Source organism: Sinohyriopsis cumingii, chromosome 5 (assembly GCF_028554795.1).
Source record: "Sinohyriopsis cumingii isolate HCF-2022 chromosome 5, ASM2855479v2, whole genome shotgun sequence".
NCBI lineage: Eukaryota > Metazoa > Mollusca > Bivalvia > Unionida > Unionidae > Sinohyriopsis > Sinohyriopsis cumingii.
Window position 1 is genome coordinate 31,725,233 of NC_142965.1, and position 26,081 is coordinate 31,751,313.

The 26,081-nt window shown below is 35.3% G+C and overlaps 1 protein-coding gene across 2 annotated transcripts; it reads right to left on the reverse strand.

Moving 5' to 3' along the window:
* Nucleotides 1-780: 780 nt before the first annotated feature.
* LOC149798886 (uncharacterized) lies at nucleotides 781-25,215 on the reverse strand. Of its 2 annotated transcripts, XM_089957808.1 has the most exons (5): nucleotides 25,153-25,211; nucleotides 17,427-17,536; nucleotides 14,409-14,539; nucleotides 10,275-10,434; nucleotides 781-3,923 (listed from the first exon to the last, which is right to left on the reverse strand). In XM_089957808.1, exons 3-5 carry the CDS (start codon nucleotides 14,493-14,495, stop codon nucleotides 2,638-2,640), a joined length of 1,533 nt encoding a protein of 510 aa, XP_089813934.1. In that variant the 5' UTR covers nucleotides 14,496-14,539; nucleotides 17,427-17,536; nucleotides 25,153-25,211; the 3' UTR covers nucleotides 781-2,637. The 2 variants fall into 2 exon arrangements, with proteins under 2 accessions (XP_089813934.1, XP_089813933.1); XM_089957807.1 differs by lacking the exon at nucleotides 17,427-17,536 and having other exon boundaries at nucleotides 25,153-25,215.
* Between the last annotated feature and the right edge of the window lie 866 nt (nucleotides 25,216-26,081).

The window sequence follows — 26,081 nt, forward strand, 5'->3', positions numbered from 1 at the left end:
TGAAATCAGCATGACATCCAATCAAAACATATTAAACAAAGCATTTTGACAGTCGTAGCTTATATATTATGAAATGAATTTGAACATTTGCAAGGTCCATCCTAAAGATTATATCTCAAATGTATGTCAAAAGCTGCCCTTCAAATGTATGTCAATAGCTGCCCTTCAAATGTATGTCAATAGCTGCCTTCGGATATTTACATAATGAGGATTATGAAGCTACGAATAATGGAATTATAACTGCATGGCCAATCTGACAGTCAATCCAAAAATAAAAATTGCTGAGGCAATCTGAATAGATTGGGCTTCTTTTTTTGCAGAGAAATGGCATGTGAAAAAATGTACAAGTTTTGTCTTTAAATTATTTCTCTGACATAAATCTGTGTCACAATTATGTCTTACAAGATATTTGAAAGGTTACCAGACTAAAACCAGTCCATCACAAGACACTTGAAAGGATACCAGACTAAAGCCAGTCCATCACATGACACTTGAAAGGGTACCAGACTAAAACAAGTCCATCACATGACAACCTCGTGCACTTTGTAAAATATCGTATCATGTAATAAATACACAATGACAACAAAGGAACAAGTTCTTGCAAAAAGAGCACACTAGTAAACTGTCATCAGACATTCTCATTTTTTTTAAAACTAAAAGGGAGGGAGACTCTCTTGATTACTTAAGAGAATATGCTATGTTAGAAAGATTGAAACAAATATCGTTAGTTTTATGGCAGTGGGAAAACAGAATGGTTGGACTATGATAGTTATAACGAGATGTTTGTACCATGATTTTATTGACAACGAGGTTACGGACCCCATTGATGATCATTCATAATTATTTCAAATAACACTAATGTAAGTTTTATTACACCGATTTTATAACATGTCTTTCATTTTTAAATTAAAATTCTAAACATCTAAAAATACGTATGCTTTTCATACAATTATTACATGTGATCCCCTTTAGAAAAGCCACCCTCTCATATAGGCACTTTCCTGCAACAGAAGGGTGGCCTTATAAGAGAGGGACAACTGAATATAAGGTATAATTAGTATGCAGTTTTTTGCTCATAATCTACTTCATCCAAGATGATGATTATAATAAATACAATGGATAAACATGTGACTTCATGAGTGGTAATAAGCCCAATCAGGTGCATGATCACCTCATTAATATGCATCAACAAGCCCAATCAGGTGCATGATCACCTCATTAATATGCATCAACAAGCCCAATCAGGTGCATGATCACCTCATTAATATGCATCAACAAGCCCAATCAGGTGCATGATCACCTCATTAATATGCATCAAGCCCAATCAGGTGCATGACCACCTCATTAATATGCATCAATAAGCCCAATCAGGTATATGATCACCTCATTAATATGCATCAATCTCCCTCACATCTGAAACAGCCTAAGATCTTGATGACAGAAGCAAATATTCCAAGTCAGATCCTAATCCGATCACACATATGGTGTGGTAATAAGATTAACTCATTAATATGCATTGATTTCAATCATTATCACAAGGTCTCTGTGATATAAGCATTTGATTCCATGTTGGATCAAAATCAGATTACAAATATGGCCTCCAAACATGGCAACAAACTCAGCCAGATCATCTCATTAATATAAGTGGATCTTATTAGTTATTGATAACATCTGAGATTTTGATGATACAAGCATATATTCCAAATCTGATCAAAATTCAATAAAAAAATCTAGCCAATCAGATGCAAGATCACCTTATTAGTATGGAATGATCTCACTCATTATCAAACTTATCAGAGATCTTAATGACATAAGCCTATATTCCAAGTTTGATCAAAATCAGAAATGTCATCCAATATGGTAGCAATATTAGCCAACCTGATGCAAGATCAGCTAATTAATATACAGGATTTAGCTCATTATCAAAGTCGTCTGAGATCCTAATGATATAAGCCTATATTCCAAGTTTGATTGAAATCAGATCAGAAACATGGACTCCTGAGTGGTGAAAAGGAAATACCGATGGACAGATACGGCTGAGGCAAAGACATACCTTAAGCTCACTTGGCATTATAGTCAGATGTGCCAAAAAAAAAGGCAGATTTTTAAAACCAAGAAGTGATTTAATTAAAAAAGCAAGGTAGGATTTTTAAAATGTAATGCATGATTTTAGGCTTTCTGTTGATTTTCTGACATGATTTTTTAAAAACTGGTGCAAATCCTACAATGGTACATCCCATAATAGAATCTGGACTGCACTCTGTTTTGATTGCATACATCAGGATCAGGCCAGACACTATTGTAGATTGCTTCTGATATCAAAATTGATTACGTTTTGCAAAATAATGGCCGATATTTTTCCCCTGGGAATCTGGCCTAAAGTCATAAAAAGGATTCCAAACAACACTCTGACATTATTTGTGTCTATAATTAAATGCATTATGTCCGTCTCTAGTAACCGGACCCCCACCGCACATCATGAAGGTCTGGATCTGTACTAGTACTTATTTCTCACCAATCACAGGCTAACAAGATGAAAAATATGGCAGTTCGACTGTAACTTGACAATTCGATACAGATCAGCAAAATCAGGTGACTGAAATGTACCAAACAGTGCCAAGAGCTGCATGTTTTTTGTCAATACTGACTATCATTCTCAAATGAAAATTCTATGCTGCTACAGCTTACACTAGGCTGCAGTGCAACGAGTCGTGATAGTCTTTCTCTTCTATCATACTTCTCTCTCTGGAAGTGAAGTGTAAACTCCGAGTCTAAATGGATGCTATCATGTTTATCCAAACTGTCCCTAGATTTAAATTGAAATTCATCTCTGGTGTATATTCTAGGACTGTCATGACCATCTAGTTGACATGTAAACCTAGGTAAAATATCACTGATAGAATCAGATGAATTTTCTGTTTCTTTGAATAAATTCCGCTTTTGTACTTTGTCAGACTGACTCCAGTTGAGAGAGAGACTATCTGACTGCAGAGAGTTTTGTTTCTTTGAACCAGAACACTTTCCTTCCATCATTGAATGGCTGTTTGCCTGTGTATTATGAATGTTAGAATCAACAGAACCAATTAGTTCTAACTGCTTATTATTGACAGTGTCAACACTGTTAGTAATAATTTCTAAACTACTGTAAGAACTTTCTAAACTGTAGTCAAAATAACCAGGATGGTCATCACAAAAATTGTTCAAAGTGTCTACAGAATGAGAAACTGTTCTATCCATATTTACATTCTTCTGTGGTCTTTCCTTCTTTGGCTGCACATAGTGAGATTTTGAAGACCGGGGTTGATCAAAATAATCACTGTCTATGTCAAAACTGGGTGAGTCATTGTAAGGTCCATTACTGTCTATGTCAGCACTCTGTGATTTATTGTGAGGTCCAATAATGTCTATGTCAATACTCTGTGATTCATTGTTAGGTCCATTACTGTCTATTTTAGCACTCTGTGATTCATTGTTAGGTCCATTAATGTCTATTTTGGTACTCTGTGATTCATTGTTAGGTCCACTAATGTCTATTTCAGCACTCTGTGATTCATTGTTTGGACCACCAATGCCTGTGTTGTACATGTATTTACTTCCCTTGCTAACTGAATTGCTAGCAATAAACTCCATCGTTTCTTGGCAATCGTACATTTTTGATGAGACCCTTTCCATATGTAATCTTTTCTTGGGGTCTGGAATGTCAGTGTCATCTTCTCTTCCAGGTTCAGGGTGCACTATATCATCTGTAAAAACCATTGATCTGTGCAGGTTCTGTTCACCTGGACTCAGTGATGGTAGACCCTGATCACCTGTACATGCTGAAGAACAATCTTCACAATCTGACACACTGAATTCATCTCTACCGATACTAGAATGGGGGCCAGGTTCATATGTTCCTCTGTCATCAGTAGCATTTGTCCTGCCTATGAGAAAGAATTATATTATCACTAACTGAAGTTTACAGAATCAGGTATAGACTTAAAGAATCCTTGGGAGTATTAATTTATATGACTGTGTGAAAAAAGTCAAAGTTCTTATATACTAGTACAAGGTTTGGTTACAAATATAAAGCCACTCAATATACTAGTACAAGGTTTGGTTACAAATATAAAGCCACTCAATATACTAGTACAAGGTTTGGTTACAAATATAAAGCCTCTCAATATACTAGTACAAGGTCTGGTTACAAATATAAAGCCATTCAATATACCAGTACAAGGTTTGGTTATGAATATAAAGCCACTCAATATACTAGTACAAGATTTGGTTATAAATATAATGCCACTCAAAATACCAGTACAAGGTTTGGTTATAAATATAAAGCCATTCAATATACCAGTACAAGGTCTGGTTACAAATATAAAGCCATTCAATATACCAGTACAAGGTCTGGTTACAAATATAAAGCCATTCAATATACCAGTACAAGGTTTGGTTATAAATATAAAGCCACTCAATATACTAGTACAAGGTTTGGTTACAAATATAAAGCCATTCAATATACTAGTACAAGGTCTGGTTACAAATATAAAGACATTCAATATACCAGTACAAGGTTTGGTTATAAATATAATGCCACTCAAAATACCAGTACAAGGTTTGGTTATAAATATAAAGCCACTCAATATACTAGTACAAGATTTGGTTATAAATATAAAGCCACTCAATATACTAGTAAAGGGTTTGGTTACAAAAATAAAGATACTCAATATACTATTACAAAGTTTGGTTGCAAATATAAAGCCACTCAAAATACTAGTAAAAGGTTTGGTTATAAATACGAAGCCACTCAATATACTAATACAAGATTTGGTTATAAATATAAAGCCACTCAATATAGTAGTACAAGGTTTGGTTATAAATATAAAGCCATTCAATATAGTAGTACAAGGTTTGGTTATAAACATAAAGCTACTCAAAATACTAGTACAAGGTTTGGTTCCAAATATAAAGCACTCAATATACTAGTGCAATGTTTGGTTCCAAATATAAAGCCACTAAATATACTAATAATAGACATAGATATAAATCCTATTAGTTTGATTAAATTTTCTTTAAATGTTCCAACTTAATTTATTATGCATAAATTTTTGCTGTTGAGAATACATTTTAATTTTGTTTCACATGATCAGATGGGGTTGGGGTTGTTTCTGGAGGCAGGAGGAGTACGTTAAAATACAGGCATGAAAGAACATACTAAAATATTATATGTTCTCATTCATAACACTCACCTCTTGCATGACTCACATGAACATTGTTACATGGAGGATGCAATGGACTTAGTACTTACTCATCTCTTGTATGGCACCAATGAACAGTGTAACACAAACACTGCAGTGTGCTAAGTACTCACCTCTTGTTCGGCTGCCATGAACAGTGTACCACAAAGGCTGCAGTGTGTTAGTGCTATGAGTGCATCTCTTGTATAGCTCCCATAAACACTGTTACACAAATGTTCCAGTGTCTAGTGCTATGTACTCATCTCTTGTATTTCTTCCATAAAAAGTGTTATGCAAAAGATGCAGTGTGCTAAGTACTCATCTCTTGTATTTCTGCCATGAACAGCATTATGCAAAGGATGCAGTGTGATAAGTACTCATCTCTTGTATTTCTGCCATGAACAGCATTACACAAAGGATGCAGTGTGCTAAGTACTCATCTCTTGTATTTCTGCCATGAACAGCATTACACAAAGGATGCAGTGTGCCAAGTACTCATCTCTTGTATTTCTACCATAAAAAGTGTTATGCAAAAGATCCAGTGTGCTAAGTACTCATCTCCTGCATTTCTGCCATGAACAGCATTACACAAAGGATGCAATGTTCTAAGTACTCATCTCCTGTATTTCTACCATAAAAAGTGTTATGCAAAAGATGCAGTGTGCTAAGTACTCATCTCCCGCATTTCTGCCATGAACAGCATTACACAAAGGATGCAGTGTTCTAAGTACTCATCTCTTGTATTTCTACCATAAAAAGTGTTATGCAAAAGATGCAGTGTGCTAAATACTCATCTCCTGCATTTCTGCCACGAACAGCATTATGCAAAGGATGCAGTGTGCTAAGTACCCATGTCTTGTATTTCTATCAAGAACAGTATTACACAAAGGATGCAGTGTGCCATGTACTCACCTACTGTATAGCTGTAATAAACAACTTAACACAAAGGATGCAATGTACTATGTTGTTAAGTACCCTACTTCCTCATTTTAGCTAACTTGGCAATCACTTGTAATGTAAAAAGGTGTGGATCCCATTTTTTTTATCATAAAGGCAAAAAGACAACACCTATTTACTTAACATTAATGAAATGCAAACAAAAGCTTAAAGTTCACGTTCAAGCTTGAAGATGCATCTATTCAAAGATGCCATAATTTGCACTGCTTCTGAGGAAACAGCCTTCTGTTTTTATTTCATGATTCCTCTGCCATTATGTTTAGAAACTTGTATTGTGCAATTCCAGGGAAGAGTTATGAAAGTTTTTACACCCATCAATGGATGAAGTGCACCATATACTTTTTTATTTCTCTGAATACTCAGTGCCAAAAGTGCACATCACAGCTTTTCCTGAGTCATATTTAAGCCATTCATATTCACTGCTCAGCATTTCTGGTACTTTTGGTCTGTTCTCTCATTTATGTTTGTAGTCCTGCTGTCTCATGTCATCACCTAATTTCTGGCAATTTGTTGTTGGCTGTACAACTTGCAAATGTTTCCAAATATATACAATTGTCATTCTACAATGCACTGAATAACTCTTAAAAATAACATAAATAACATAACACATGTTTCAGTATAATTCTGAATTATTTGTAAGTTGGCAAATTCAATCTTTCTCAGTTAGTCAGTACTAGCCTGGCACTCCACAACTTTTGTTATCATCAGTAACGAAATCAGCATTTGTGCCAGTACACCAGTCAGGGCCTGAAAATGGCAGTAAGTCTGAGGTCCAGGAACTGCAGTTTCCCAGTCAAGTCCAAGAGATAAATTTGTCATAAGCCCATTGGACCTCCAACTTATCCCGAAAAATGGAAAATTAAAAGTATTCCCCTGCAGTATCAGATTTTTTGTTTGTTTCTTAAACAAAAGTTTATACTATCAGCAAATATATATGTAAAATTATGTATAGGCAATGTTATTCTAAGCTCACTCAGACTGGAATGTGTATAGAAAAGTGTGCAAGCCAGTGCTATTTTACATCTAAATTCTAGTGCCCTTCCACATAAATATCAAAGTCCCCAGACTGAAAGTCTTATCTCATTCAAAGCGACTTCAGATGTCTGATGTAATGGCTGGTAATAAAAAATGTATTCATGCATATTGTATGACTGGTCCTATATGGTAAGGTTGAATTAGCCACTGACTACAGCATTAAAACATGAACCAACCTGCAACAAATGGTTTCGCTCCAATGAACATAACAGATGATCAGTACAAGTCATGATTCTCCTTAACTTTGGCTTCTCATCCAACAGAAATCCAAAAACCTGCAGGTACCCAAAAATAAAATAAAATGACCCCCCCCCCCCGCAAGAAAAGAATAAGACAAATAAGGGCGGAGAGTATGACAAACACTGTTCGCACAATTAAATCACACCTGAAAACAAACTGGTAGTGGGTTGATGGGGAGTCAGGAAAAATGTTGTGTTCAACATGTTTGAAGCATCAAAGCATTTTCCACTGGAGTATCTACTGACAACTGAGACTGAAGTTTGTGTTGTTTGAATGTCTGCCTAAGTATCATTGGTCTGCAGTGATTTTAGGGACTGTTTCCTGATGATTAACAATTCCATCAATTTCATCCAGGAAAGATTCAGGAATCTCAGGACATCCTCCAAGACAGAGCTCCAGATTTTCAGTTTTAGGAAGAAGTTGAAATCCATGTTGACTGGAACTGGAATATTTTGTATAGGAAGAAAAAGACACAATCCTGGACATAGACTGGTTATCTCTGAAACTGCCTGTAAGACCACTGCGATTAAGTCAAATCCTGCCAGTGTACAGACCCCTTTAAAGGAGACAGTTTAGTTCATCTGTTATAGCAAAATTGCTAGAGTATTTATTCACCATTTCTCCCTCTACCAGTGCATGTGAAAGCAGATTTTCAACTGCTAACTATATTTAAACCAGTCTGAGAACAAATCTGAGGTGAATTTCTTTATATAACCAACTACTGATCATGTCAGAGGGCCCAGATACTGGAAACTTCAATGCAGATATAGTAATAACAAAATGGTTGCTTTCAACACAGAGAGAAAGACACTTGACCCTTTTGTGCAATGGACCAAGGCTGAATGAGCTTACTGACAAAAACAGATAGTTAGAATCTGGAAAGTGACTCTGAATTGCCAGTCTTTGAGACTACACTACACGATGTATACATCCGTTTCAGTTTTTATCATGTTAAACATTTTGATTTGACTTCTAGATTCCAGTGACAGTGAAAACAAAGACCATTTAAAACTACTGGACATTTTATTCAGATTGGTAAAGAAAGGAAACTGCATTGCTTAAAAATAACTACTTTATTCATTTGATAAATCTCATACCCGTAGCTATGCTTCTGTATGGAATTTAATGTTCCTCACAACAGTTAAAGCAACTTGGACCTGTTTATACACATGTTGGATGTGGTTCCCTCAGAGGGTGACAGGTCCTGAACCTGCCATCCATCAACACTATTTTCAAGCCTTGACCAGGATAGCTCCACAGGCATGAAGGACAATAATCACACTAAGTTACATCATATAGTAGATTAGCGGTTTGACACTTGTCCACCTGAAACTAGTGTAATTATTGTACATCATAAAGTGCAAGATGTTGGTAGATATACTCAACTAACACAATAAAAAAAATTAAAGTAATCATTAAAGAGAATGCCAGTTCAAATTTTATTTGAAACATCTGATACAAACCACCTGTTAACTGTTATGATAGCAAAGGGCAGTAATTCTGACTGCTCCAACATTAGTGACAGCTGGATTTTTGCGATCTGTCAGCAAAGCCACTAATCACGGGATAGTGGATAAGCATTCATTTTGAGCCTCGCTTTGGCACAATGACACAAGCAGATTATCTCTGCTGATTACAATATATTAAAGGTGCCAACATCACAGTAACATCTGTGTGTAGTGTCAACATAATTTCTCAATAAAATCACAAAGAAAGCAGCCAATGTATTTGGCTTCAGACTGCTCTGGATTGTTCTTCAAAATCTAGTTATATATTTAAAATATTTCTAGGGTGTGGGGTAATTTAAATTTTGTTTTGTTTGATTTTGATGTAGTATTTAAGGACCATGTAACTGTCATGTGCTGACTTTTGTATTAGTACGGATGATACAGTGTTGTACTTAATCATTGTTGTATACTAGTATTTGGTGATGGATCAAATCACTCTTGTGCAGAATTAAACAGTGCACAAATATTGACCAGTTTTGCTCCAGCTGATTAGAGTATAATTTTAGTTCTAAAGCTTCAGCTTCATAGTGCTGGGTTACCACAGAAACATGTATTCTGACCTTAAACAGGAAGCAACTCTAATTTGACCGATAAATTAAACTGTAAGTGCTGCACATCAAATTGACCTAAATTAAAACTTTGACACAAATTGACTGACTTTTCATTTCATATATCCATCAATATTGGATCTGTTTGATGGATATTTGACAATGGCAATTATAATTCTCATGACTAAAAAAAAATTGCAAGCACAACACTCCATTATTAAATAAAAGTTGTTTCCTTTGCTATCTCACACTCTTACGTATGCCACAGCAGACATTTATGAAGCCTGTTTGGTTTGGCTTATCATGAAAACCTCTTTTAAAGATTCAGGTTCAGTTGTTAGTAGCCTATATGATGGGAAAATGACATGGATGAGGTGTACTTTTAAAGATTCAGCTTCAGTTGTTAGGTAGCCTAGGTGATGGGAAAATGGCAATCTTAAAATACCCACCAACTATATGCTGGCAACCATAAATTAAATCAAATTCCAAATACTGTGATTGAACCTAGATCTGCAGAAATGCAGAGCAAATGGCTTCACCACTGTAGTTATCTAGGCTCTGGTAAAGTAAAGTTCAAATTGCGTAAAAAAAAAGGCACTGAAACATAAGTACATTAGAAAATATATAAATTCTGAATACATAACAACCCTTCCCTTCATCGCACGCAAAGAAAAACAGACATTTCAGAGTAAGCTTAATACAACTGTAAAGAGGTTTGCAGCCCTGAAAATGAATGGTCAAGGATATGCTATGCATGGTCTTATTACCTGATGACCGGAAGAAAGAGAGAATGCTAGACTGTTTTGTACAGGTCTTCAGTTGTGTAGGTGGCGGGCTTTGTGTCAGCATTAATGTGGAGGCAGTGAAATTCTGTCGATGTCTGAAAGCACTGGGATGCTTTTTATGAGGAACAACTCGAGGTTGTATCTAAAAAAGAGATAAGAATATTTGTGTAAAAATGAAAAACATTGGTGATAGCATGCATCTTTTATAACCAAATCACCTAATAGAAAGAAATATAAACTCCCCTCCAAACAATAAGCTGAAGTGGGACCTCTATAGTTTTCTGTTAGCTATTATTTCTGGACAATACAGCTTCAAGTCAGTCAAGATTCATAGAGAATATAGTCTCTGATCAGCTCTTATAATTATTCAGACAAGACAGCTTCCAGCCAGCCACATATTCACAAATACAGCCTCTAATAAGCTCACAAACAATACAGCTGTCTGTTAGCTGTTATACATGACAAAATGGATTAACTGTTCATCATAGAGAATACAGTTTCCAGTCAATTATTTCTGAACACGGCCTCCTGTCAGCTGTAATTCTTGGATGGTGTCATATCAACTACTATGTACACTGAATGTACAATACAGCTTCCTGTCAGCTATTAGCCATAAGGAACACAGCATCCTGTCAGCTATTAGCAATGAACAAAACAGCTTCCTGTCAGCAATTAGTCATAAATAGCACAGCTTCCTGTCATCTATTATTCATGGATGTAACAGCTTCCTGTCAGAGAGTAGACATACACTGAAGTAAAAATTTAAAACCATTTTTTGTTACATTCATTTTACTATACAACTTCAACACAACAGATAATATAAGGTTCTACTGAGGAGTTTCTTGTTTATTAATCCCAAAGACATTTGTTAAAGTCATTGTAATACTTGATGTGTTTCCAAGACATGATGTTCAGTTTGCATGTCACAAGCTTCAATCATTGTACAAAATTTCAGTTGCACATTTTCTGAAGCAGACAGATTAATGAAGTCACAACTACTAAATAGTCAATTATGGGAAGCTTCACTTGAAATGTCCAATTAAACTAGACATACTTTCTGACAACAGGGAATTTTTGATAACGAGCGTTCAGATTGGTGACAAAGGGTTACAGAAAATCACTGCAATTTAATGTCTAGGGCATGACAAATCTTTTCACCAGAGTCCAGAGGGTTTCTAGAACACATGTGAACTAAAATATTCCCTTGAGTAATACCATCGTGACTATCGGACAATTAAGATAAGCTAGGACATTAGGGGCTTATAAAAGCCCCCAATACAATGCTTTTTCACCCTAAAGGGGCTGAGATCATTACATTATATATTAATATCCATTTAAGTCAAAGAGTTGGTAGCTGTTGATTTTACTGATATGGAGCGAGTGTTTGTGGTAACAGTGAATCATCCACAATGCAGTAAACCTGCCTTGAAAGATCACTCCTTCTGCCAAAAAATAGTGGTCTCTCAATACAGGTGGTCCCTCATGATAGTTCATAATAATCAATAAATCTGTGCAAGGACAATATGGTCTCTCAAGACTGGTGGTCTTTCATAGCAGTTGTCTCTCAAGATAGCTTTTGCTGCATTATCCTACAAACTAACTACGAACTTGAAACTACTGTTTTACTCATTGATGTAAAAAAGATTAATGCTTTTCTGAATACATTTCTTTTTTCAACTTTGATATAGAAATGTGGGGATTTCTGCAGTTTTCAGAAAATGAAATTACTTTGAGGTCCCTGACTACTTATCCCTACATATGGATCATGATGCAATATAGACTATATATACATTGATTTGAAGGCAAAGCAGTCAGAAATCATAAAAGCAGAGGTGTATGCCATAATCAATCAGAATTTAACACCTGAGTAAGCAGAAATTATGAAATTGTTGGAAACCTCATTAGTTCTAAGCTTCTCTTCAGTAGAATGTGAATGTGGGACCACTGATCAATATCACAAATATAACGGCAGACTCAATAATTTTTCTAAATCTGGTGGGTGTGTCAAAATAATAGTAAAAATATGCCCTTGTCCAACAAATGGGTTTTAAGTCAGGACAAGTACATTTTTTTAAAGAAACTTGCCCTGGGTCTGAATTTGAAGCTTCTTTGAATAATGGAGCAGTTACACAATGGCTGACATCAGGACCCGGAGGACAACATTGCTTTATGTGAAATATTTTGAGAGGCAAATAAACATGAGTCAATTTGACAGGATTTTAATTTATCTGTTTCCATAGGACTGCAGTTTCAACATTGTGTTAAAACAACAGTGAGAAAAAAAAGCCCTCTGGCGCATAATTGGAGTCATGGCTAGTGGAATATAATTCAGGGCTTGCGCTTGTTTTTAAAGTCACTTGCCTGAGCAAGGTTTGGAACAAATTTGTTTTGGAGCATAGCACTAAAAAAATGTACTGAAGAATGAAGACAAAACGATATAGTGATCATATCAGCTCAATAATGTCTGCCAAGATTTAGTGTATGCCACTTTTGATCAAATGCACCAAATTGTGGCTGACTTTACTGACCTGATGTGATCACTATATCGTTTTGTCTTCATTTCTCAAAAAAACACAAAAAAACTCTGGAAAATAGTGATTTGAGGAAAATGACCTAAAGATTTGTAAACATTCACCTCATGTGAACATGTCTACCATTTGTGAACACAAATCCATGTAAAAACGCAAAATTATTTTCTACACAATAATTTGGGGCATACAAATGACTGTTGAATAAGCATAAAATGTATAACAACACAGTCATGTTGACATATTTACTAAAATTAAATTAAATTGTTCAACTAAAATGTATTACTAATATAGTTTAACCAAAGTCATGATTGTTAAATGCACTGAACCTAGAAAAATGTCACCTAAATACTGTCATTAAACAAATACTGAATACTATGGACTTTTAAAATGGTGGCTAGGTACTAGACTGAGTCAAAAAAAAGGAGAACATAAGGTCTATCATAATAAATAGTATGAATTCATATTAACATGTAACATTGTGACAATCACATTATGTGACATTCAATCCTGTTTGTGTAGGGTCATACCTTTAGGATGATCCTGAAGCACTTTAATATTGATTTTTGCCATATGTATTATTGGGGTGTGCAAATAATGACCAGGAACATGAATGTATGAAGATTTAAAAAAAGTGAATGATTACCGTTTAATGGTATGTGTAATTAATTTCTAAAAAATGACACCAATTACTGAAATAGTACTGACCTGTATGACTGAATGCAGTTTATGGTCCCATTATATTTATACTTTAGAGGCATAAACATCTGGTGTGTATGTGATTAGGATTTTTAACGTAGCTTTAACAATTTTTCAGTCATATCACTACGATGTCTGCAGTGTGGCAGTTTACAGTGATGTCTAGCACTGGGGCATCATGCCGCAGACACGTAGCATGATGTCCCACCCAGTCACATTATCCTGACACCACTATAAACTGCCACACTGTAGACATCATAGTGATATGACTGAAAAATTGTTTAAGCTTTGTTAAAAATCCCAAAACACACAGACACACATTTTGACCCCAAAATAAAAAAAAATTCTTCCTTACTCAAAGTGCAAGTCATCTACAAGTTGTAGATTGTTGAGAACTCAAGTTATGCTGGAGAAACAATTCTGCTTCTTTTAGTCAATGACCTTGACTCCTGACCCCAGAATTGATACATTTCTTCAATACTATCAATGCAAGCCATCCACCAAGTCTGGTGACAGTACACTAATTTTAAGAAGTGAGGAAGATTTGAAAATTTGAAAGTTAGATACATTAAATAAGAGCTTTTAGCAGGACAATACAAGACACACTAGCCTAAACAAGCCAATGACGATACCTGGAGTGAAAATAAAATAATTCATCAGAAAAGAAACAATGTCAAAGATCTAATGTACATCATATCAATTATTCATGCTAAGTGAGAGAAAGAATAAACATTACTGATACAGAAACATTCAATAAAAACATACATATAAAATTTCAATAAAAACATACAAATAAAATTTCAATAAAAACATACAAATAAAATTTCAATAAAAACATACAAATACAATTTTAATAAAAATATTTTAAAAAAATAATAAAAATAAATACTTTGCTTTTATTCCTAGTTGTCAGCCATTCATCACAAGCCTCCTGGACATGGCAACTACTTGCTGTAGAGTGATCCCTTTTCCTCATCTTGAGCTCTGTATGGCACTACAACCCACATCAGTTGGAAACAACTGTAAAAAGATGAAACATTAAATGGACCAGAGACCACCAATGGTTCCAAATACAAAAGGTCACTTTTCCCTGAGGGAGGACAGAAATAATAAGCAGAGAGACCTGGTAAATTTTTAACATGAAACAAAAAGTGATATATGTTGTTGTTGTTGTAGGGTTTAACGCCATTTTTCAGCACGCGATAGGCTATACATGGCGGCCAGTATTAATGGTGGAGGAAGAAACCGGGAAATCCCCGGAAAGAACCACCGACCCTCGAGAAGCTACTGGCAAGCTTTCTCACATATCCACATTGGCCGAATCCGAGACTCGAACCCACGCAGACAGAGGTGAGATGGCAGTGATCCGTAACGGTGAGCGCTTTAGACCACTCGGCCACTCGGGGCAAAAAGTGATATATAGTGATTTAAATGAATAATAATAATAATATCAATAATAATAATAATAATACTAATAATAATAATAACAACAACAAGTGCCCCTCCATATTCTACTGATAAAAAAGAATTTCTTTGAATTCAAGATAAGATTATTTCTTTAATCGAACTGCCGAGTGCTGAAACCATCTTTGATATTCTTGAGTGATAAAAAATGTTTCAAATTAGCTATTGTGAATATATTTTAGATGTAAACTTGGAACTATTTTCATTTAGGACAAAGTAAACATCTGAAGTCTTTTGGTGAGAACCCCATGTCATAATGATCATCCATTCTGGGGAAGTAGTAATCAAACATAAAAAGATTTCGAAGACAGCTGTTGTGGCAGCCATATTGGATGTATGACTGGCACCATTTCATTTAGGACCAACTATGTATCATAAGAAGACTAATAATAAACACCCCATGTTGATAAAGCCGTCCATTTGGGACTAGCAGAGATAATATTTTTAAGATGACTCGCCAATCAGGAGTAGCAGTAACATGATTTTCAAGATGGCTGCTTTGGTGGTCATACTGAACTTCAGATTGGTACCATTTTCATTTAGGACCAACTAGACATCACATTTAAATCTTTTAGTGAAAACCTCATGTCAATATAACCATCCACTGCAAACCAGGGAAAAGAGGCAAATTATTTATTATTTATTCTATCAAAAGATTAGGGACATTTACTGCAGCAAAGAAAAATTCCACGTGGAAGCCAGAAGAATGATAAAATCATAAAAAGATGTTACAACAATATATATAACACTATTTACAGTACATAGCTCTTTGTATTCTTTTAATTTTGTTCCAAACTGCTCCTGGCTTTTTAAAACTTTGCCAGAGCTCCTTTTCCAGTATCATTTCATGGCAACTAGGGTGGGCTTACAATCACTGTCCAACATTTTAAAATCAAGATACAAAAGATTTATAAAAACACTGATGATTATAGTTCACAAATAAACCCAAATATTGAAGAAATGTTAACTAAAATAAAAAGAAAACAAAAACTCTGTACATCACAAAGAAAATACAAATCAAGTGAATTGAAGTGTTTCATGATGGCATGAAGATGATCGAATGACACGAATTACTGGAAATGACTGAAAAAAATTATTCTGATTATAATAGCAAATCTTATGACAGAAACTCATCTAATGTATCAAATAACTTGAAAAGTCCAGAAAGGACCAAAACACTCTCACATTATATGCCAGAAACTGATAATATGTTACAAATTACCAGGAAAGACTTGAAAGTACTCTCATATGGCTTTAACTTCACCAAATTGTTTTTTGTTTATTTTTTTTATAGGAATTTTTTTATTGTTGTCTAGAGCAGCATGATTCATGAACAGGCTCAGCAATTTGGGACATTAATGCCCAATTTGGGACGATGGACATATCTGCATCCAGAAGAAGTAGCGATAACATGATTTTCAAGATGACTGCTGTGTGGTGGCCATATTGGATTTCATTTAACACCAACTGGACATTGTAAGAAGTATTCTGTTGAAAACTACAAATCAATGGGACTCTGTATTCAGATTGAGTTATGATAACAAGATTTTGAAGATGGCCACCATGTTGGTGATATTGGATGTCAGATTGGCAGCATTTTTATTTTGGACCGACCAGTTATCATAAAGCAACTTAGAACAGTGATAATTGCGATTACACGTATAACAGTTATCAATGGCATTACTTTGCTACTCTTTTTATGTGCACTGGGAAGGAATCAAGCAAGAGATTACAGTTTCTGTTTTATATTAACGTATTTAAGTAGTTTAATTCCATTTCAAATTAATAAATTTGCTAAGACATTGGAAACAAATTGCAGCATTCCAATCACTTTCTTTCATCTTTAACACAGCACAACATACTCATTTTTCCTTAAAATGACGGACAAACTTTTCCACAGCAGATTTAGGCTAACAATTCTTAAGTTCTGGCACTTTCTCCTTCACCCTCAACTATTTCACTAGTTTCTTGTTTTAAATGTCCATAGAACTTTATCTTAATACGATTATGTGATGAGAAGCCTTTCTCACAAGCAACTGACATTATAACACTTCAGCTAAAATGACAAAGTCTAGGAACAAGTCTGAGTGCATAAAATTAATAATATTCCATTGTTTTCTCATTGGGGACCTAAGGAAATGTCTTTTCCATGATTTATTCAACAAATCTGTCTCTTTGATGTTCTGTTTTCTTTATCAAAACTGGATGCATTAACAACTGTCTGTTGGACAGTCACATGTATGTGAGGCTCATATGCAGCTCTGCACTTGGCACCAAAGAAATTATGTGAAGTTGCCATTGAAAAAGCATAAACAATGCTAGAAAAATATCGGAAAGTTAAATTATACCAGTCATCTAGTATTGGCTATAACATCCAGCATTTAAGTATATAATAGCAGCATGCACCTTCATTTATACTGGTAATGATTTTGTCAATGCTTACACGAGTCATTCCATGCCATGTCACCAAGTGATCCCCAGGTGACCATCTCCATGTTTCATGAAATCTTTTCTAGGTGTACGTGTATGTAAATGATGGCTGCATGCAAAATTCTGGTAAAAAAAATTAATAACAAAGTTATGGCCTACTGAAGTGGGGAGGAATGGTATAGTTTTTCACTTGCACATTTTGTTGGTTTGCAATGAAAGGTTTTCAAACATACAGATCCATTTTTAGTATAAAATTATGTCGGAAACTTACTATACTACTAAATTTGCAACATTGGTAATCTGAATCCGAGTTCACAAAAATACCGATAGTTTTTAGAGATATACACTCCTAAATAATTCCGATAGTTTTTAGAGATATACACTCCTAAATAATTCCGATAGTTTTTAGAGATATACACTCCTAAAGTTGGTCTTTCATACATTATGGATTTTTTCTTCAGATTTTCAGATAACACTACTACCCGATCAACACAAACACCAAATATCATTTTCTTTGAAAAAAAATTCTCATATATGAGATTCTACTGAAAATATGCCAAAAATACCATTTTAAAAGCCTTCTACTGCACTACTGTTTTATTTTTGAGATCTACAACTTTTGAAAATTAAAAAATTTTTTAAAAAAATGCTATTAAAAAGAAAACACAAACAGGGTATTTTTATGTGTTCTTTCAACACACTACAGAAATCAGCCAGAACCTGTCTGCTGGGGACTGGGAGTGTTAAACCATTACAATGACTGGTGCAATAATCCACTCTGTGTTTTGTGATGTGATTTGGGTTTTTAACATAGCTTTAACAATTTTTCAGTCATATCGCTACAATGTCTGCAATGTGGCAGTTTATAGAGATGTCTAGTACTGGGGTATCATGCCGCAAACATGTAGCATGATGTCCCACCCAGTCACAATGTCCTGACACCAGGCCTACCAGTCCTAACACTAACATCTTAATGCTGAGCGCCAAGAGAGGGATCTCATAGTACCATTTTTGTAAGTCTTTGGTATGACTTGGCTGGGGATTGAACCCACGACCTCCTGCATCCAAGGTAGACGCTCTAAATCCACTCTGTCTACTGGGGACTGGAAGTGTTACAACCAGTACAGTGACTGGTGCAATAATGCACAGCAGAACAAACAGAGTCGTTAAATAAAAGTTGATAAGTGTGCACAAAAAGCTAGTAATAGATTACCTTATTCTTGGAATTCACAGAATTTAAAGCAAAATGCAGGATGTTTTTTGTAGTTGTTACATGTAATAAAGGAATAAAGGTAATAAAAATGTCTTATAATCCTTTGATGAAAAGCTGCAGACCTTTGGGTGTGTGTGTGTGTGTGATTTGGATTTTTAATGTAGCTTTAACAATTTTTCAGTCATATTGCTACGATGTCTGCAGTGTGACAATTTAAAGTGATGTCTAGCACTCGGGCATCATGCCGCAGACATGTAGCATGATGTCCCACCCATTCACATTATCCTGACATCAGGCCGACCAGTCCTAACACTATTCTCTTAATGCTGAGTGCCAAGCGAGGCAACTGTTAGTACCATTTTGTAAGTCTTTGTTATGAGTCGACCGGGGATCGAACCCACGACCTCCTGCATCCTAGGCGTATGCTCTAACCACTAGGCCACCGGAGCAGTGCAGACCTTTGGTGGACAGAGTTAAGATGAAGACAGACAATCAAAAATTAGTTTGGCAGATACACTAGAGTAAGTATTTTGATTTTGTTATTGTATTGTTCAAAATGTTTTAAGAGGAATGTTTAAGGACAGCTCTTACATATTTTGTTCCATACATCGCAAAATGCCAAAATGTGTCCTTTCTCTCAATGCAAAGAAACCAATGGCTAGGAACTATTTCAAGTTTAAAGAATGCTTGCATATCAAAATTTAAGCGTGTGCAGGCAAGTTGGAATGATGCTGAGCTTGCATGGTGCCGTTCAAAGGTAGGCATTTTTTTTGTTCATAAACTTTCTGAAGTGTTCATTTACACAAGTCAGTTCAATCCCAACAAAAAATTAATCAGTCAACAATGTATTATAACATAAATAATTTGGGGATAAATTATTCATAAATACATCATGTATTTTTTTTATTGTTTATTTCAAGTCTGAATAATTTTTTTAAAAGTTTAATTAATGTGATGAAACCTGCAGATATTTGGATCTCAGCCCTGAAGGGAAAGAAGCCCTTGAAGACGAGACTTACGAATATGTCTCAAGTCCAAGTCAGGAACTTCCTCCATAGGGAGAACATAACATGGAGGAGTATGGAAGAGTAGACAGCAACCTTCCAAACCAAGCAACATGAAAACCGTAGTTAGACCTTCTATGCAGCATGAGTTTGTCCTGTCATTACAACATTATAATGCTCATACAGAAAAATATTGAGAGCCTGATAAGTATGAAGCTTAATAATCGCATTGGATGCCATCAGTGGTCACCAGACATTGATCTTATGATGGAAACTAAAAATGCTATTAAAAATAATCTTAGCAGTGAACTATAAGATAAATAACTCTTTCATTAATTGTCAATATAATGAGTCATTAATTATTACTGCAACACTGCCATCAGAATGCAAATCTGATTTATGTTCAAAGCTTGCTGTTTTCTCATACTATGAAGAGAATATATATTATGGCAAAAAACGCTAGTTTTGTTTTCAGTCCCTTTAATCATATAAAATTTATGCTGATACAAAATCTATGGTTTATATGTCAATCTACCAATCAAAATTTGTAAATCTACTTGTCTGAAATCCGAGTTTTGTCACATGTATCCTGGAGTATGTACCAAATTAATTTCATCTAAATCAAGTTGATTGTTAAGCTGTACCAAAGGCTGAAACTTTACTCAAATCACAAAATATGAAATTGTGCCCTCGTAACAGCAGTCATATGACCAGTTGGGCAGTTAACTAGCACAGTAAATTTGGATGTGATCAAGATACATATCTGTGCCAAATTTCAACTATGTGTCTCAGGTCTCACTGGACAGTTTAGTTTTTTGACACCTCCCTGATTTTTAGGGTAGAAGGCATGAACCTAATTATCATAAGCCTAGCATTTACAAATTCACACAGAAGCTAAATCTGTAATGTGGTTTAGATTTACTTCGAGTTAGGCTTGAAAATGGGTTGGCTTGTTTGGTGACTGCCTGCAACAATTAGACTAGCACTGGTGATCAAATGCGTAACTTGGGCTGCAAATGAACAGCCGACTTGGCTTACATATTTACGTATCTCTGCTACAGAGGTAAATATCTAAAAATCGAGATGGTTGAAGGGTGATGAAAAGTAAGCTAATTTGTTATAGTACTAGTGAACTTTATTCATGCATAAGGCGCATACTGATTCTTTTAGCTCCCTTGTCACAGGGAAACATTCAAAATAGCTCTTTGCTGTCAAAAATGAATGTAAAAAAGAGGGGTTGGAGACAGTGTTGGTTCAGTATAAAAGCCACCAATTGTATAAGGAATTAACCTGATTGCCACAGTCAAAATCTCGCATTCTTTCTACAAAAATCATTAGTTTGATTTTATTTGTATCTTCAGTGTAAAATTATTCTCATTTTTTTCTGCAATAGGTCATTGTCGGATGAAAATTCTCCAGATAAAATGTCCAGTGAGACATCAGTAAGTAGCATGAACCAACAAGGGACACAACTCCTACTACACTAAAAAAAAAAACAGCATCACTTTTATGTCCATGTTGACTGGCCTCTCAGGGGTGTTCTATTATGCCATTTCTTATGCTTATTTTCATTGGCTGTTTAAAATTAACACCCAATATAAACTCCTGATACATTAAACTCGTAGTGCAGTCACATAAAGTTAAAAAAACCTGCTGGAATTGATGATTCGGATTGTTTTGAAAATTTCAGCACATCTTTGAAGTGCAATCAATGAACAATATATGTCTTCAAGGATTTTATGTGTAATTACCATAAAGTGTTAGAACTTACTTTGATTTCAACTGAGGGGTCACGTGTATGCAAACCAGAAGTTGATATTTCAAACCTGAGACATTTGGAATTTTGAAAAACTGACTTTATGTTTAAGCATCAAATAACATCTGATTGGTTGAATATTCCTGGAAGAATGAAAGGTTAAAGGTCACAGTAATCTGTATGTAAGTGTGGCATGAGAAGACACAAATCAACATTACTGTGAACATTCTGCACTTACATTGCTGTTTAATTTTTTTTTTAAAGCAGGTGAAGCCTTAGTGGTGTCAAAAGAAACTTTCATTCTGACCTTTGGTATGTGGGTATCTTTAAATTAAAAGAGTATTTAGCATGGTTGGTAACTGTCACATTTAGTATTTTGGAAAGAAAAAAATGCCTTACTTATGTATCCTGCTGTAAAGAGACAAAATTCCATTTACAGGTTTTACTGAATATTGCATTTCTTGTACAGTCAAACCCGGTTATCTCGATTACGTCGGGGGTGTAAAAAAATCGTCGACATAACCGGGTCCCGAGATATCCGGGTTCATAAAAACCGGTAATTTTAAAAATGTCCTTGAGCATTACTTCTGTCTCTTGCTGGTGTTTACTGGAATCCCCTCCCACTGCATGTTACAATAAAATAAACAAAACGCTTAATTGATAATAAAATGTAATGAACTAACCTGGTGTTGTTATCATTTATTCCTTTTTTATCATCATAAGTAATTTATTAAAGAAAAAATATATCTATGAACTCCTTATATCACATGTAGCGTATGCATCCATTACTGTAGTGTGCATCACTTATGTCAGATAACACACGACGCATTTTTATAATTGATGTGAATATTGAAAAACAAATCATGTTTGGTTGTACTCAGAGGTTTGAATATGTTATCAGATTGAAAAATGGATCAAAGAAAATCACAAACGAGAGAGTGAGAGAGAAACATCCACCGATTGCTTTCAGGCACCCGCCATTCACGCATAACGCGGTGTTAGGTGCAAAATAACCAAGATTGTATTATATCCAGGTTAATATATGACAGTATCTCGCAGATAAAGATCAATAAATGTTTTTGAAAATACATGTACATGTACATTGACTGTGAGTGCAAATGACACTCCTTTGGCTAGCATGGGTTACAAAGAGTATTTATTAAAGCAAGTTAATGTTGAATAGACTACTTACCCTGCAGGCATCAATGCGAGTTTGTATCAATTATGATTCCAGTCAAATAGCTGGATGACAGGTGATATCTTTACCAGCTGGTTACGCAAGTTAGATCGCCACTTACAGTTTGAAAAACGAAAGATCGCATTGATAATAGACAACTGCCGTGCTCACCCACGTGTAGAAGGGTTACAAGCAATCACAGTGTATTTTCTTCCTCCCAATGCTACCAGTAAGCTTCAGCCACTCGACCAAGGAATAATTCAGGCTTTTAAAATCCATTATCGGAAAGCTTTAGTTTGCAATTATTTGCTTGCAGTTGAGGAAAAGCGATCCTATAAACCAACTCTGCTAGACGCCATCATGTATGCCCGTGCAGCTTGGAACAGTGTATCGCCGAAAACCATTCAAAACTGCTGGTTCCATTGTATTTTTCCGGAAATTTCTGATGAAGAATTTCACCAGCAGTGTTTAATTGCACAAGAAATTAAAGAGCCTCAATCAGAAATAGGTCTTGAAGCGATGGCTGATGAGATTGCGGACTCCATAGGCATTGCTCGGGATGAATTTTCTAATTATGTTCACGTGGATGATGATGCCAATGCCTATGGTGAACTTACTGATGAGGAAATAATCCAATCGGTGACAACGAAGCAGATACAATCATGCAAGCAAGATGATGATGATGATGATGATGATCAGCCTATCACTATCCCAAGCTACAGTGAAATGGCTGAATGCATTAAAAAAATGAAATTGTTTGTGGCAAGTGTCGACGGTGCCGAGCATATGTATGAAAACGTAAGTGCTTTTGAATCGTTCTTGTACAATTTCTGTGAGATTGACGTTAAAAAGTTGCATTTCGTCGAATTAAGCGGGTCCACATGTTACTTCGGACCGAAACTTATGCCCGACATAACCGGGTTATCGACTTAACAGAGGTCGAGATAAGCGGGTAAAAAATAGCATAACAAAGAAGAATTTTTTCGGGACCGGACCAAAACGCTCGACATAAGCGGGTTGTCGAGATAACCGAGGTCGAGATAAGTGGGTTTGACTGTATAATGACATGCTTAGTATGAAATGACAACTTTTGTCAAAGAAGATGAAGACAAACACAAAGAGACTGTTTATATGTCTTGAATATCATTTGCTCGCTTTTTCCATGGATTGTTAAGTACATGTACTAATATTGCAAATTTTGAAACAATGAAAGTTTAAATATTTGTCATAATTTTCTCATTCTTTTAATAAATTAAAATGCTCCTTCACAAAAAGTCTATGTGAAGCAACATTTATGTGGTTATCTCTCCATATTATAATTTTGTATCTCTAGCTCATCTGAACTCTGATGTCATTCACATGTAGGTTGGGATATTTGTGTAATCATGTGATTTGGAATGCAAATGGTGATTTCCAGGTCAAACTGCATCAATGCTATTGTTCAGGCTAGTCTGTCAGCAGATTAAAGATATAACAAATGCTCTAATTACAATATCTGAGAAAATAAATCATATTTCTATCGATTTCATCTAGGTATATCTTGGTGAAAGTTCGTTAAAGTTTGCTAGGTCAGCTAGTAAGTGGCTACACCATGCTGATACCAAATGGTGTCGGCAAATTCCAACATTTCGATAGGGAACTGACTCTTACCCTACACCCCAACATAAACGTCCAAATATCAAAAATGGGGTGGCAAGGGTCAGAGGAAACTCGGACTAGAGCTCATTTGCCCCAAACTAACAAAACAGACGTTACAAATTGCTATAATATATTAAAAAATCTAGAAAATCTATTTTTGGTCCAAATTTAAAAAACAGCATTTTATAAACAGATAAACAATCTTTATGAATGTTCCAAATTTGGTTTTGATAACTCTACAAATAAAAAAGAATGCTGGGTATGGTACCACTTTTTGGTACAAAAATAATTAATTCTTACACAGTATTAAGTCGATGTTTGAAAAAAATTCAATTTTTTTTTAACATTTCTGACATTTATCATAAAAGAAACTTTCATATGCTTCTTTCTACTAGCATTACATGTGTGCAAAATTTGATTGAGCTAGCTTTTAAATAAAAATAATGGTTAATACTACAGCCACAGGTATATTATAATAGAGAGGGTCCTATGTCAGAACGGGTCATCGGGGTAATCTAAGGTATTTTTGTCACTCTGTATGATTTTTTCCTTTAGATTATTATTTTTTTCTTAACATCAAACTCGCGTCGAGCACCTGTGACTAGCGAGTTCACTCTTAAACAATTTTGTTTGTACCCCCTATTCTGAGGTAACGACACATAAATCGACAATGGTCACTTGGTAGGATATTTGTGATCTGGTAAGGAACGACCTATGTGTAACACTGCAGGAAGATCCAACACGTGCATAAAATGTACATCCTCGGAAAACGGTTACAGTAAAATAGCACTCTGTGCCATTTCGCCTCATCAGTTTTGCACTAACCTCCTAAACAGAGACAAACTAATTTTTATTTTATTTTATCTGTTACAAGGATACATGGAGTTCTATTTCTTATCATTGAATATTATGCAGTTTACACTTTCACAGCGAAGTGTTCTACGCACGTACCTTCACACACAAAATTGTTGTTTCACGTTCCCGGTTAAAGCTACCAAAGTTGATTTTTTTTTCTACGCCGAGAAGGAGAGCGCGTATACTATAGACGGGTTTCCTCCAGAAGTTTTAAATATACATATATAGAATATACAACAAGGCCCGGGAACCAGGCTAGATATACTGTCATTAAGGTACCAATTGTTTTTCCACATACCTCAATGCTAATGTTTTGTGAAATAAATATACTTTCTATCCTACCTCAGCATGCATGTCACACACTGTCATAGAGAACAATGCTAGATTGTCAATTTGACAAGGACAAAACCAGGTACTCCATTGCATTTAAGAAAGATAACTCTGCTGGAACTAGACAGGGGTAAGAGTTATCTAGTCACAACAGAAAAAAATCATAAAAAATACAAAATATGATCTAGACAGGAATTAACATAATCTCACATGTTGCCAAGAGGCTTTACTTTTTTTTTTAAAGCCTAACAGAAAGTACAACTCTTACATAATGCACCAATCACAGCTAGTGTTGTTCTTTAATTTTGAATGCAATGTTCCCTACATCTTAAGCTCTTCCCACCTGGACTTGCGCGATTGGTACCGTTATACCTATAAGGACACAAGGTAGGTATCACCGTACCAGTTGTTTTTCCATAAACCTCAATGCTAATGTTTTGTGAAATAAATATACTTACTATCCTACCTCAGCATGCATGTCACACACTGTCATAGAAAACAATGCTAGATTGTCAATTTGACAAGGACAAAACCACGTACTCCATTGCATTTAAGAGAGAGAACTCTGCTGAAATAGACAAGGGTAAGGACCATAGGTCCAAGGACAACCCAAAGGTAACTGTGCTATAACATCCCTTACACGTACCCAAATTTCAGGTGAAGTGGTATTCATTTCCATCTAATATAAAAGGGTG